The 16,569-nt window shown below is 39.5% G+C and overlaps 1 protein-coding gene across 1 annotated transcript in view; it reads left to right on the forward strand.

Annotated features, from left to right (window-relative positions):
- Positions 1–6,707, forward strand: part of nrn1la (neuritin 1-like a) — an 83,139-nt gene extending 76,432 nt beyond the window's left edge. The window contains exon 3 of the mRNA XM_029434279.1: positions 5,532–6,707. Coding sequence (XP_029290139.1) covers positions 5,532–5,829 — 298 coding nt within the window. The 3' untranslated portion in view covers positions 5,830–6,707. The remainder of the gene's footprint in view (positions 1–5,531) is intronic.
- The last annotated feature ends 9,862 nt before the right edge of the window (positions 6,708–16,569 follow it).

Genomic DNA, 16,569 nt, shown 5'->3' on the forward strand with positions numbered 1-16,569 from the left:
CTCCTCCAGCAGTCAGAGGTGGACCACTGGAATGTGCCCTGGACACACGGGTCATTCCTACTCTATGATATATGGCACATAATGAGAATATTTTTACTTAGCCCTCGAGTTGTGCTGGAAAGAGGCAAGTATGTATCTTGTGTTTGCATTTGACCTTTTTTCTTTTTAATCACTAACACAAATTATTTTTTACACAATATAGTGTATTACCTAATAACTCGTTATCCATTCATAACCACAAAATCTAGTTTCTACCTTTTTTACTTTGTGGTCCAAAGTTTTCATTGCTGTTGAAAATCTCATCAAACCAAATCATCAAAAATAGGGTCAAATCTGACCCACAGAGAACATTGTTTTTATATGACATGCAGCGATAAAACATTCTGAGCAGTTTTGTGGATCAAGTACAAAACGGAACAAGAGTTTGAGTAACATGTTATGCACAGAAGCACTCAGACTCTTTAATATTCTCTACCGGGTTCAGATTCGACCTTGAACACCACAGAACCAGTGGTGGGCCGTCAGGGCCAGCAAGGCCTTCTCTGCTGGCCTAAACATCATCAGGATATAAATTTAAGTTTTATATATTTTTTCCACAAATATGCATTAAATTATTCCCCATAGTCTATTCTCTTCATTTCATAGCTTTCCTCTTGGTTGCGCTGCTTCCAGCCTCAGATCGAGATTTGGAGGTCTGGCCTTTATGTTAGAGCTTTTATCCAATCATATTTCAGCCATCATGTGTTGCCATGGTCCAAGAAATCTGCCCTGAGGCCTTCAGAATCAACAGTGCGGGCGCCTGTAGCTTAAAGTGAACGAAGACAAAACTGTGGCGTTAACCAATCAGATTTCGAGTTGGCGACACCAGGGCCAGCTAGCAGGCGTACGATAACGTCAGCACGTGCACGTCTTTTGATTGGATACGCACTATTGAGAGGCAGAGCTATGCAGAGCTAGCAAACTGAACTTGAACGAGCTAATTTAGATTTCTACAAGCTGTTTTTTCTCAACCCACAATGGCTGAAGGAGGAGAAGAGATCGATTTGGTCGCAGATATAATTACAACACCATTTTCAAGATGAACTTTTCAAGAAGAGAAAGACATCGTGAGAAGAGAACGGCCAACCCCGACGCTAGCGAGCCTATCACAGCCGGGAAAAGGGTTTGTCCGCCACTTTCAAATCACTAACTACGAGCGGTACCCCTGGCTCACAGCCTCCGAGAGGCACTGCACATTGTACTGCTGGGAATGCCTGCTATTTACAACTAAATGTTTCGTAAATATTAATATAACTCTGTTGTTAAGGTGATGCAACGCCCGGTTAGTTTTATAGTATAGAGGTGGAATAATTCAGGTAGGACTGTGTAGGACATCACTGAAGGCCTACAGTAGGTGGGAAATGCACGGCCCGCCACTGCACAGAAGTAACAAAACATTAAAAATCTAATGAAATAATAACCGTTGTTGTGTTTCTAAAGACGTTTTAAAGCCTAGTTTTATTTATTTTTAAATATACATATATTTCTGAAACATTTGAACTTAAACAGGTCAATCTGAACACAAGAAGATAATGTGTGTTAACACATTATTGAACTGGGAAACATTGGACGCTGGGAACATAGATACACACACGCACACACGCACACGCACACGCACACAGACACACACACACACACACACACGCAGTGTCATCAAGGGAGGCCACTGATGCTGATGGTGGCTGTTAATTTTATAAGGCTGCATGTGAGTGATTTCATGAGTGTCTCCCCCGCTGTGTCGACACAGTTACAATTCATTGAATGAGTGGGTCTAAAGAAAACAGCAAACAGGGAAAATGTGTGCTGGAGGGAGATAGAAAGTGTGTGTGTGTGTGTCTGTGCTTGCATTTCTGATCTTATAATCAAAAGCAAATGTCCACAAAATGACTTAGATAAGAAAATGTGTCACTTCTTAGTTTTTCTGTGTTTGGGGCTGTAACAGTTGTGATTCAGGAGTTCAGTTTAGGTTAGATTTAAAGCTATTTCGCAAGATTAGTAATTATATAACCCTTTAGGGCATCACAATGTAGCACTGCAACAATCCAATCGGGATTTATCTTATTTGTCTGAATTAGATTCTGACTCACCAATCATACATCAGATCTCTGTTTCTCCTGAGTGTCTTTCCTTAGTATGATGTATCACACAACTGCTTACCTTAAAACAAGCACTGTGTGTTATGGAATATTCTGTGGTCTAAGGGAACAGTCCTCAAAGTTAGGAACCATCAAACCTGAACTTTTACGAGAAGTTCAGTATTAGTTTCACTTCTGTGTGTTTACAGAGACGGATCCAAGATTGATCAGGTCCGGTTTCCCCCATTCTTATGACATTGTGTGAATGCAGCATATGACAGCAGGCAGCAATAGGGTACCAAAAAATTCAGTGAAAAACTGCAAACAAAAACTGTCCTTTATTATTTTACCTTCTTATTCTTTTACCTTCTTTATTCTTTTACCTCTGTGTATTTTGGAGAACAGAAATTATTATATTATATATTAAATGCATATTTAGCTAAAAGACTAAAGCTAGCTACATGTCCAAAAGTCTGGCAAAATGACAGCTGGCAAGAACAATTTGAAGCAGGGAAATTAGGAGGTTCACTAGGACGCTAACATTTTTAAATCTTTTTTTTTACTTTGTTAGGTATCTAACAGCAACCTGAAAATCCATATAATCCATATATAAATCATATATCCATCTTTTCTTTCTTTCCTTCCTTCCTTCGTCTCCTTTTTCCCTTTGCAAACTGTCTAACAAATTCATCCATGTCTGAGGTATTCGTTATTGATTCCTAATGAGCCAAGATCACCAGATTCCTTTCCTCCATGTAACATGTGTGACGATAGGTTAGGAGGGGCAGTAGGCGGAGCCTCTGATTGGCTAGAGGCAGAAGTAGCACGAGGCTTGCTTATATGCTTAAAAGAAATGACAGGATGAGCGTTAGGCATTGTGTTATAAGTCACTTTGGATAAAGTCAATTAAAAGAATGGAATGTAGGTCAAACTATGAGCTTTCGCTTGCAGCACCGCAGTCATAAAATAATAATAGTAATAATAATACATTGTATTTGGAGGTGCCTTTCAAGACACCCAAGGAAATGTGAGAATGGGTAAACTTTCTAGAAAAAGTCAATCTACTCAGCTCTGTGTTAGTGCCTGAACACGGTGAGAAGAAGGGCCTGTCGGCTGCTCAACCAATCAGAGGTTAGAAACGATAAAAGTTATTTCCATTGGCTGAGCAAAACAAAGATTTCTTAACTTGTGATTGGGCAAAAAGCAAGTTTGAGTGGGTTGAGCCCACGTCTGCCTATAGCCACAGCTGACCTTGAGTGTCGGGCTACTTAGAAAGGTTTTGGTTGCAAGAGGAGTATAGTGAACAGTCCATCAGGCTAAACACATGGACCAACCACAGAATGATTTGATATCAATCGTCTCACATGACCACAGGTTATACTGCAAGCCACAGTCTAAGCCGGACTGTTGTATTAAGCTTCAGTCGACACAAAGCAGTGATAGATAAACATAAATGATGCATGTATTGTGTGTCTGGATGACATACATCTGCTACAAAAGTAGAAAAGCGGCATGCTGTTCATATTAATTATGTGGACTTTTATATTTTTTGTGTTTAAGTGCTTTAAGTGTTTCGTGTCAGGCACATTTTGAACAAAGCCATCTGCTTCTGCTTTCTCCACCAGACCTCCTTCTCTCTTCTTCTACTTAACACTCAGCCAGTATTTCCTCAGAGACAACTTAGCCAACACGTTCATGATGAGAGGAAAAATTAGCAGCCAATTACAGTCCGATAGATTCAGATTTGGAGCTTGAAGGTTATTGGAATGAAGTTTAATGCAGTAAAAAAAAGATGTTTATATCCAAAAGAGCTCTTTGTAAGATTAACTTCCTTCTGTCTCCCCCTCATCATTGTTCCCTCCTTTACGTTTTCTCCCTGATTGTTACTCTTCTCAGGGCTCAGGTATGAGAAAGTGTTTAAAATAGATGGATATAACACGGCAGTGATTCAACAAACATCCAGTTCATGACAGCTTTTCCATTCGGCGAACTAATGAAGGTTTTTCTACGTTTCAGTCGAACTCACAGGGCGACCTTTGCTCTCAGAGTGGTGAAGATCAGCAGATGGTCTCTTGGCAACTGCAAACAGAAGTCATGGGAGCAAACAAATAGATTGAATTTGATTTACTCAGTGAAATGACTAGTGCTTCGCTGGTCACTGCATCTGTATCCGTTATTTTCAGAGCTGTCTGTTAAGATCTTCATTAGTTAAATCATATGAACATACACGAGTCAGGATAATCGTGTGTCTCCAGGAGATTATTGGCTCGAGTGCTTTCTACTTAAGGTGTGAATTTTAGATGCATAAGCACACATCTAAGAAAAGTTGAAAATTCAATAAAGCATGACCTTGTTTTATTCATTTCAGAGATATGTATATTTTTGCTGTGCATTCAGCCCAATTTGCATGAGTCTACAGCAGTGAAAGCACATCTTCCTAATTTGTGCAAATGTATTAGCTTCTGCCAGGAACTTGTGCCTTTGGTGTTAATTAAGCTGTTTTAATGAAAACAAGTGGCAATAATACGTTGAGTTCCTGTCGAGCTACATCGGTAGGTAATCTGCAAAAATCAGTAAATGTTCTATATTTCCTTCTGTTTTCAATTTTTTTGTTGCATTTTTAACATTTTCCTAAATAACCATGTGCAAATCCACAATGTAGATGTTGAGATATAACAGGATGTGAGAGAGGAAGTACAAACTTTCACCTAATTGTACTAGAGGAAAAGTCAGGGGATCATTAAAGTCAGTAAGGGGATCATGGATGTATGTACTAAATGTTATCCCAATCAATTCAATAATTGTTGACATATTTCAATCTGGACCAAAGTGATCGACCCACCACCTGATAGATTCATATCTGAAGTTTATTTCCATCCAGGTGTTGCCAACTTGATGATTTCCTCATTATATTTAGCAACTTTTCAGACCCTAATTGCGACTTAGTTTCTAAAAAGCGACTAAATGAAACATTTTACGACTTATTCAGAACACGACAAAAAGCAATAAATATATTTAAATATATGAGAATCTGGTGACATTTAGCAATTTTTAGAGTTAGTGCAAACTTATTTTATTGTGAGTTGACAACACTGTCCACATCCTTCAACTGCAGTGATGTTTGCCTGGACACGGGCTCCCATCATGCACCACAGCCATATGTCGTTCACACAGTGTACAAATGTACTTCTTACAAATGTACAAATGTACTTCTTGTAATTCAAGTTGTCCATAATGATTTACCAGATATGAGTAGAATTTAGCATTTCCCAATTGTACTAAATATAACCTTTTTACTCCTTTGGTTGTAGGTCACTATTTTTTGGCTTTTGGTGTCATGTGTCCCAAGTCACACGTGAAGGTATGTCGTGTCCCCATGACACTTTATCTCTCTCCTCCTCTCCTTCTTTTCTTCAGGTCGTGGGATGAGTTCCATGACTGTGCCAACAAGGCGATGAACGGCTGTCCACATGAAGCGGCAGCTGTCTGGGAATCTCTCCGCCAGGAATCCAAGAAGATGCAGTTCTCCGGAAACCTGTACGACATGTGCTCCAACCGCAACGTCCACCCAGTGGCCTCAGTCTCCCCACACGACTCGCCCAATAAGGAAGAGATCAACCAGGAGTCTCTAAGAGGGTGCGCTGATCATCTGGCAGGCTGCCTCCACCTTCTCGTGCTACTGTCTCCTCTGCTGCTGCTGTTGTTTTGGATATAGCTACCTAAAAGAAATGAGACTAGTGTGAATAGATATAAACTTTGTGTATTTTTTCTTCCACAAGTCCATAGACGTTTTTTTTCCCTCTGCTCTGCCAGGGGTTGAATATTTCTAACTGCATGTTCAGAGGCGCAACAGTCTTTTTGATAATGTATCTTTAAACTGCCTGTGCTGTCATGCATATTCTCTGCCTTTTGATTGGAAACACACAACATGCATACAGAGATGCACAGCCACTGTAAAAACAGACCTGAAAACATACATAGTTAAACAGACACACACAGCAGCCTCATGTCATCTCTCTTTATCGCCTATCCCCCTACATCTAGTTTATCTAGTTTGTATGAGCTTGTATATGACGGTTCCAGGGTGAGTTTATCTTCCTCAGTGTAATAAGAGGGACAATAACGCCATACTAAGTGATGAAGAGGCTCGATGTCACAGCAAGCTAAACTCATTATTCAGCTTTACAGTATGAAGTATTTGATAATTATGTAAATCTAAAATACTTGGCTTGCTTCCGTACCAACGACGCAGTTTGACTCAAGTGCTGTGAGAAGTCGAGAAGTCTTTCTCTTCTGGTCACTGAACACTGCCGATGTCGAAGCCCCCGTTTCTGTGACCAACAACATTGACAAGATAAAAATGAGGAGAAACCTAAATAACATTTTTTATTTGTTGGTTCATTTTGTGGATTCCTTTACAGATCTTTTTTTAGTCATGTTTTAGTTGACTCCAGGCATTTTAGTAAAAAAAGATTTTAAAAAGTGACATTTCGGTTTTCATCAAAAACGTTCCAAACGCCACAAAAAGCTTGGTTTTCATCAAAAAAATGTTATCTAGTTTAGCCATAATATCGCATTGTTTCTTTCTCCTAAAACCTGTTTTTGTCATCTTTTTAAACTTAAACGTAAGTAAATTGATAAAAAACACTCGATATATCTTAGGTCTCCTCTTTTTGTCAACAAAAACAAAGAAAGATCTTGGTATGAATATGTGTAAATGTGGTGTGGAGATCAGTCTTGCTTTATTAGACGAGATGCGTTTTTTAAATGTTGTTCTCCATTCAAGTAATCATATTAACTAAATTGAGTCTTTCCCAACAATTCTGGCTCAAAGTCTACAAATACTTTTGTTATTTGGGGAATCACTGGAAAAAAACAAAGGCCCAAGAACAAAAAACTGAGTTGGACTCAAGTAGACACCAGTTCTTAGCTGAGGCACATACAGACCGTAAATTGACTTCCGGTGTACAGATTTGTCTGAAAATGTTTTGGGACGCAGTAAAATAGTTTCCGATGGTAAGCCTTTGAGAAACAACATCATCTAAGGGAATCTGAAATATCAACGTGATCAAACTGGGAATAATGGCTCCTGCAATTTGTCTTAATACTGAACGTGTGCTGTCGCCCCACGGGATAATATAGGACCACAAAGCGGAATAAATTAAAGATTAAAAAGGAAGATTTGCATACAGTCTCAACGCAGTACTGAAAAGGAAATGATGGATGAATAGTTCGACTATAATAACAAGTGTCATTTTAAACTCTAAAATTAGAATCTGTACAAAACTAGACTCCAGTATATGTAAATACATTTACGTTCAATTAAAAATACATTTGGTGGGAGACGAAAATAATAACAACAAACTATTTGTATTGTTTTATTTAGAAAGTTGAACAATGAGCATTGTGTGAAATGCCATGGATTTCTTATTTGCGAAAAGAGCATCACAGCTTCCTCTGCAGCTGCATGAATGTTGAGCTAAAGTTAAGAGTGTGCAGGAGTTGTTTTTATTTAGTGCTTGCCCAGGTATGAAATCCTCCGAGGCTCCTCCTTGGCATCATGCACTAAAGCAGTACAGTATGGGACCAATATGTTCTCCAGTCAGAATCACGATGCTCTCGCATGCCAAGCGTATTTCATGCTCCAGGAGTCGTAGTTTGGCCCTGCAGGCCTGCTGAAGCTGCTTGTTATTCTAAGTGGCTCTGGGTACCAGTTGTTTCTGTCTGGCCCAGGATCAGAAATACTATCAGATTAGAGACAGACAGCGAGTTAGAGATGAGTACACCTGGAAACAAACACCGCTCTGCCGAGTTGAAGATTGAATCCACCTGTCTAGCAGAGACTGTGTTTTACACAGGAGGCTCTGGGTTGTAGGCTTACTTTTCCTTCTTCACAAAAAATAAATCAAAGCCGGGCCGACTTTAAAGAGTTATGCTAGAATGTGAAATAACACAAAACAAAATCCTCAAAGGCTGCAACAGTACGTACACTCTACCTTGCCAGTGGCAAGTTTGTTAAATATACCTACATGGTTGAATTAAACAGAGAGGTAAAGGAAGCAGATCTGGAGATCTATACAGAAACAGCAACTGTGTTAGTCTTATTGGATTTGGGACCTCAATGTCCACACACACAGATTTTACATGTTGACCCTTGGATGTTTAGAATAACCCCAGTAGCCATAGGAGTCCATTAGCAGAATACAATGTGAGGTAAATCTCTAAGTGGAAGGCTAAATGAACTGAGCAGAAATAAAGAGATTACTCTTTCAAAACGAAGGAAAAAAACTCCAATCAGCCCACAGCTATTTTTTTACATGGGGGACTTCACCCAAAGATATGCATGGATGCTTTAAAGAGTCTGTTGTAGTTTGGAACTTTAATTAAACTGACAGAATTAGCAATTAAAGGCCTCAATGGCTGATTCACCAAGGTGCAGCAATTCGAAAACCATCTTTGCCGAGCTCAGATAAGATGTTGTCACTGGAGACTAAATGTGAGTGAATCACAAACTTGAGGCTTCATAGGAAAATCAGATTGGATGTGTCTGTATAAATACAGGCCTATGGTGAGTTCAGTCAGCACAACCTCAACGGTAGCATTGCTTTGTGGGAAAGGAACGACTTCAGATTAGATTTAAAAGTCTGTTTTCTGCTGAGGTGCTCTAAAACACGAAAAGGAAAAAAAACACTCACAAAATCTATTTATGAGAAGATATGTTTCACGTAAGGTACATGGACAAATCTGATTTCAGAGCGGCTTTCAGTCATGCTGCAGGATAAATGCAGCGTTATTGACCAGAGCAGAGCAGGGAATTATTTTCCAGCACTGTGCTAGAGACTGTACATCTCGTCGCCTCCAGCAACAACTTGGTGCTCTGGGGTTAAATTAGACAGAAACAACTGCAGGAGAAAATGTAACAAACACCAACACATCATTGTCACATTAATGGTACAATATATTCGGCGTTATTACTGTGAAGAAATGGCAAAGACAATTATTAGTGGTGGTTGGTGCTAATGTTCCTTCACATTATAACAACATTTTGCATAAACCTTTTTTCTCTTCAGCAAGACTCTTCTCTACTGGAGAGTATAAATATGTTTAGCGTTGGGGGATTGAAAACATTTGATTGAATCCGTATCCCTAAAAACTCCTTTATCAAAGATTCAGGCTCCCGAAATTCAATCAGTCAATCAGTCCAAGACGCCATTGTTGATCCTGAGCTGCAAACACACATTTGACTCGCGATGGGTCTTGCAGAGAGGTGTTCCTACTGCTAACAAACAATCTAAGTCACAAACTACCAAGCAGCGAGTGCACTAGTCAAAAGTTTCATTGTATCCCATCGTCACGCTACAGCCGAATAATAATCCGCTGCTGGTCATATTTCTCTGGTGAAAGCGATGGTCAGTGTGGCCTATAAAGCTTGTTAAGATTACCAGAATGCTTTCTACATTTGTCTTTTCTAATAAAAAAAGATTGAGGAAAGACAAATAGTGTGAGAGAGAAAGCTTAGCAAATCCATCTATTGTGTCACTGTGGCTATCAGAATCTAAATATGTTGCAAGTGAAATTGCTCACAGCCGATCATTCCTTCCATCAATTTGCTCTGGAAGAACAGGGCCCTCCTACAATGTAGTGCAATCATGCCGATCAATTCATTTAGCTCCAAATCCAGCCCACTGTTGCACCATGTCAAATGCAGTGTAAAGGTGGACAGATGCTGTTAAACTTCTCAGCAATGATCTTTTTCAAAGGTAATTATTACAATAGCTCAAACTAATTAAAACATATAAAAAATATATTTTTAAGAAACATTTTTGCTCATGCACTGCAACGAGAAGATTGCTACCAGTCCAAACATCTGTTTCAAAATCTCACAAATGGACTCATGTATTTGTTTGCTCAGAAAAAGAAATCAAGAAGTTGTAGTTTCAGGGGAAAGTGGGCGCTGTAACAATGACTTTTTATTTTGTTAGGTTAAGAGGGCGTGCTTTGAACAGAGTGGTATCGATTCTCTCATCTAACTCTCAAAAAGAAAGCGAAATATAATTACCAAAATGTCGGGCACTTACTCTAAAGCACATAAAACCTTAATGCAGTGCTGAAACCAACAGAGGGAAGGGGAAGAGCGGAGAAGGCATGAAACATCATGTCCACTTAGCAGCTGAGACTCAACAGAACTTTGAGCCAGCAACTTTGAGAGTCAACTAGTTAGGCCGGGCAAGACGCGACAGATGGCAGTAGTGAAAAATGTATGACATTTTGACCAGAGCTTTAAGTAGAACACTGAGGTTCAGACAGACAGACAGACAAACTCACCTGGGTACCAGATTCATATACTCGCCTCCAGCAAGTGGCTCCAAGCACAGCTGTGTTTTCAAGTTCAAACCTGAGGCCTCACAGTTTTAATTACAGATAAGACAAAAGAGAAATTACTAGAGGCTGAAAACCTGGGAACGTGAAATACAAGATAAGTATGGCACTGACCTACGTACGTCATTGAAGATGCATTTTGTGAAGATTGAGGAGGGCGATGATAGAAAATAATTCTACTTATGCCTTTATCTTAATGTTACTGCTAATATAGAAGAAGTTTAAATTCCCTCGCTCTCTCGGTTTAACACACATGCACACGCACCGTTCAAATAAATTGAAATAGCTATTTCTAAATATTTAATAAATAAAAATCACTAACAAGAAACAGACAGACAATGAGTTAGGTCACATCACTGTGTATAGTGTAAATAATTACAGCTCTATGTATATAGCAGTAATATATTTCATATGTATATAGACAATGTCATGTATGCCCTGCAAGTGCTACTTTTAAAGCTTTAACATGTAGATGTGCTTTACACCTTATCCACACTATTCGTAGGACCATGATACCCTGTGGAACAAAAGGTGCCATTCCATTGTGCCGACGGCCCATTATTCCAAAACCCCAATTGTCTGAAAAATGTCCCATTAGACCAAAAGCCTATTTGTCCGACAGCCTGTTATCCCAAAAACAAATGCCCATTGTACACTCTGCAACGAACAGAAGCACATATGGCTAATTATTATGCAAAATGACAGCAAAGGCGTGACCCGCCCTGCTCTGCCTCTGATTGGCTTAACCTGATATTCTTATCCACCCCCTAACCAATCTCAGTCGTCATGCCTAAACCTAACCAACCCACTAGACAGGTCATAGTGCAAGTCAAATCATTGCCACAGTCGGAAATACATTTGGGAATGTGAAATGACATCATTCTGCATAATAATTAGCCATGTGCTTCAGAAGCGAATTTTATGGATATGGACGAAATCAAGTCCCAATGACATAAGTAGCCTTTTGTAGTTTCTGTGCTCACACAACTGTAACTGTTAAAATCCCAGAGGTTTAGATTACCAACAGACAGACAGACAGACAGACAGACAGACAGACAGACAGACACACAGACAGCCAGACAGCCAGACACACAGACACACACACAGACACACACACAGATTCTTTATTGAACTTGAGGAAAATGTAAGAATCCAGTAGCTTTATACGATACGTATAAAAAACTGATTCACAGGAATGAGGAATTAAAACATAGGATTTAAAACACAGCAGTGCAGTGATAGTCTAGTCACCAGAGAGCTGTCACTGTCACAATGATAGAGTGTGTGCTAATGCAGGTATTGTAAATGTAAGGTGATTAACAGTGCAGGTATTGCAAATGTTAGGTGATTAAAAAGTAATTAAATAGTGAAAACTTCACAAGAATATTGATTACCACGGATAATATGAAATACAAATAAAAGATAAATATATAAACAAATACAAATGCTAATTGTGCATAAGGCTAACATCGACAGTAACTTACAGTCCAAGCAAGAATAAAAATATAATAAAACACAAATAGAAGATAAACATAAATATAAACTGTTAATAACTACTGTAGTGGAGCTGATTTGACTTGAAATATGGAAAGTAAATTCCAGGGCCATGCTTTCAATTTTCTCAGAAAGGCCGATGAAAGAAATCCTAAATGAGAGATAGCATTGAGTTACAGCTAGTGACATCATGACTTCGGCTCCCTACAATCCATGCATGGTATTATGGCGCTACGAATGAGTTGAATGAGCAAACAGAAAACACATAATGTGTGAAATGACTGGTCTAACAGGAAGTTACAATCCTGTCAAGAACTGGATTTCCACCTTTACTTAAACTGTCAAAAAGAAATTGATATGGAGATATGTAACTCAATTGCTTGTCCTCTCCTCACTGTATTGTTGTCTTTGTTTTGCAGATGGTGAATTTGTGCATTTAAGGTTGTGTGCAAGTGCAAGAAAGAGAGATCAAATATCTCGCTGTGGTGTACATTAGCTTGTTGAATTAATCATTCATCCATGCAACATGTTGTACATTTCATTGTTCCTGATTAAAATGCTCTTGTCCGGTACTTTCCAATCCAAATGTCGCTCCTAACTTTGTTTGTTTGTAGAAGAAGCATGCAGTGCGGAGCTTTCTTTGCCTTGTTATGGGCGAGAAACAGAATAGCAGGACTGAAGGCAGTGTGTACATGTATTATGACACACATGTTAACTCAACACACCTATGTGAAGCTGAGAGACAAAGAGAGTGCATTCCTATAAATAAACATCCAGGCTGGCTTTAAAGTGGCACAGCTGTTGCTGCTTTGGGCTTCCCATCAAACAGAATGGAGATCCAAACATCTGGGATCATGGATGAAGGTCGGACTTTTCCAGGGATGAAAGCAGGAAGCTACACATCAGAAGCTCTGCGCACATACAGATCACATATCTGTATCAGTATCAAATCTCTGTATTGTACGTCAGCGCGCACAACGAGAGTCTTTTCAAATGGTGCCGACGCTGCATTTTCTGCTTTCAAAAAGAACTTTGTGAAGAGTTTCTTTCTGTATGTGCACTTGGCTATCTTTCGTTTGTCTGCTCGTCTCCCACGTTTTCCTCTTCCTGTCTTTACCCTTCATGTCCCATCTCTCCGCTACTCTAACGTTCCTCTAACCCTCCATCCTTCTACCCATCCATATGTAGTAGGTTTTGCTACCTTTATAGAAAATTATTAAACTGGTGCTGACTGACCGACCCAATTGACTGTGTTCATGTTACTCTATTGATAATGCTCAAGGTAATGTTTCTGTGTAGGGGATTAAGTGCTTGGAGTGAAACAAGGTTAGTTAAACTGCAAAAAAAAGAAACACTGGTTCATCACCAGATCTTATGAGCTGTATTTGAAGTAGTATTATGAGTGTGTGGACGGAGCACGTACCACAGACATTAAGTCTATGAGAGTTCATGTTGCTCCTCACCATCTAAAGCTCTTCAGTGTGAAAACAAGTTCATTGACAACCAAACTGTTTGAAAGAGCAGAAGACACATTTAAACAGAAATGATCTGCAAGTCAACAATGAAGAGCAAGGACACGTTTGTGGCACATAACAAGTTTTAAGAGAAAGTCTAAATCTGACATAAATTCAGGTTTTAGTGTGTTAAATAAATGGAATAGTGTTGGTGTTACATCCAGTTATGCAGTTCGCTCAGTATCTTCTGAGCTGTCCTTCGAACCTTCGTTCTAACAATCGTGTCTTATTTTATCTTTATGATTCTGACAACAACTGCCTATTGTCAAAATTAAATGAATTATGACCCTAGATATGTGCTTCAGCCAAAAAGTGCATTACATTTGCTTTGTGCCTACTGTTAAGTAAAGGTTCGACAACTTGGAACATATGCTTATTTGCTTATTTTTTTCAAATGAGAAGATCAGTACTACTGTTATATCTGTCTGCAGATTATAAGGTTACAGACAGCAAGTGGTTAGCTTAGTTTAGAGTTGAGCCGTCCTGACTATCCAAAGGCCAACAAATATACCTATTATTAATTGTTATATGGCATACCGTCTATCCTCTCGTAAAAAAAAGTGTTGTTGTTATGCTTTTTATTTTTAAATATTTAGACCTTTGGAGAGAGAGAAGCTGTTTCCAGTTGTTTTGGCTTTAGCTTTATTGTTAATAGACAGACATGGGAGTTGTATCAGTATTCTCAGTTCACTCTCAGCAAGAAAACAAATAGATGTATTTCCCAAAATGCTTAACAACAGTATTACTGTAACTCACAGTGTTGTACATCATCACCTAACCTTTCACTTTTTGAAGAATGTTTGTGTCACGATGATGAAAGAAAGAGGTTTAAGTCAGATTACGCCGCAGATGAGATATTTGATTACACAAGATCTACAAAGTTGTTTGATTTTTTTGGCTGTGGCATTTCATGACTCTAGGTTACAGCATCCTCGGGCAACTCGGGATGTTTGTAGCTCCACATGGAGATAAGTGCTTGAACATTTTGAACTTCAATACTCAGAAATCCTTTAAGGTGACATCCGTAAGCAGCGCAAGATTCTCGTCTGCGATGCTTTATACCAAAGTAATGAAGGCTGAAAAGTTCTGCTGAGTGCAGCTTTTTCCGGACAGAGTGCTGCTCTCTCTGCTGTGTGGGAGTCAGATTGGATTTCACTCTTAAATTTAGATTCTTCATTTCCTGTGGCCAGAAAAGTCAACACATCAAACAGTAGGATTTTGTTTGGGCGGACAGTGGGAATCTGCTACAATTTCCAGAGATTGGACAAATGCCTCTGTTGCGGCCAAACTCCATGATTTATTCTCATGAATAAGAAATAAAATTGTGTCTTGTGCAGATTACAATGTTTCTGGATGGATAGTTTTTGCAAGTCATTTTTAGTTTAATTTGAAGGCTGTACACATCACGGATGTGGAGTTCTGGCTGAATGTGTTTGGAATAAAGCAAATGAAGTGAATTTACAGCATGTGCCTGACAGAGATGTGTACTACCACCTCAAGAGGACAATGTTCTGCTGCTTTCTGTAACAGCTGTTGGATATGAGTACCGAAGCTGAATACACAGCCTTAGTTTGATCGAATCTTCTCTCAGACTTCTTGCTCTGACAACCTGAAGATAACACACAACATGTGTCTGTTTTTTGCCTGTTTTTCCCTTGGGTTGATGCTTCAGAGTGGATTCCAGTAAAGACTATTTTCGCACGTTATGGCCATCATGGGAAACCTGATTCAGGATACTTACACACTGCCTCGACTCCTCATGTTCATGCAAAACCACCACAGGGATAGTTTTACCCCTAAGGCCTAAAATATCTCCTGTGTGATTGTGGTAAGAGGTGCTCCTGACCTTTTGCTGCTGTTTGCATACAATGAGCCAAACATGTGGAGTGTAATGCAGCCCATAAGTAAATCTAATATATGGGCATAAAGAAATGTACATTGATAGTGTACACGTATGTCTCTCACCAATAATCACATTTATAACACATACAGAATATACCTGTACATGCTGATATATGACGTATGAATATATTGTTTCTTAGATTATTTACACATTCATCCATCCAGCTTGCTTGTAGATTAAAACCAAGATCTGTCAGTAAACAAATATCCCAAATATAAATATTTCTAATGTGTGTCTGCACCAGTCTTCATGGCAATCCAAGATAGTCTGGACTAAAGTGGTGATCGTCATTGTCTTCCCTGGAGCCACACTGTTAGCAGCATCTTTGAAAACCATATTTACAAGTATTACTTAAAGGCACACTGTCATTAACCTGGCCACATGCTCCACATAAAGCAGACAGTATTTCACTGGGTCAACACAATCTAAATGTACAGTCATCAGGTGGGCAAGAATAATCCCACCAAACTGCTGAAACTCTGAGAGCCGGTCAAAATAACACTGCGCTCTTAGAATCTTCACGTGTGGCATCGGCCTATACGGTAGTTTATGATAACCATCTTTGTGTTTACTGTGCCACAGCTCTGGGAGAGGCTGTAGCAACTCGAATTCAGACAAAGCAAACCCCATCACCGGGAGTCACAGTGGGCTGGTGGCCAGCGGCACTGCTGGGTCCAATATGTTTAATGGTTTAAGTTTGCTGATCCAGCGAGGAGTCAGGGCAGTCCCCCGGGATCAGACCCTCAGAGCTGGGGTTTGTACTGGGGGAATTATATTCCTCTGGAGACGGGACACTTTCCTCCCGGAAAAGTAGTTTTCTGCTGTTGGGAGGAAAACAAAACAAAAATATGAATAGTTTTTATGCAATACACAAACTTTCAGCAGGTACCTGTACCTTCAATGTGATTGACAAGCCCTCAGGGAAGCTCTACTTCTTTGTCCTCACGTGGTGGAATGAGGGCAGACTGGACGCTACAGTGTCTCACTATCGCCTCTAGAGGAACAAGTGGTCTTACATGTCAGGACGAGCCGCAGCTAGCTCCTTAGCATGCTCCTTTCAGTAGATATCTCTGTCACACGACACGTAGACCTCTTTGACATAACGTCAACACTCTTACTTCTGCATAATTCTGTTGATAATGTTAGTAATGTTAGAGCTCAAGCT

This window comes from Cottoperca gobio, chromosome 6 (assembly GCF_900634415.1).
Source record: "Cottoperca gobio chromosome 6, fCotGob3.1, whole genome shotgun sequence".
Classification (NCBI taxonomy): Eukaryota; Metazoa; Chordata; class Actinopteri; order Perciformes; family Bovichtidae; genus Cottoperca; species Cottoperca gobio.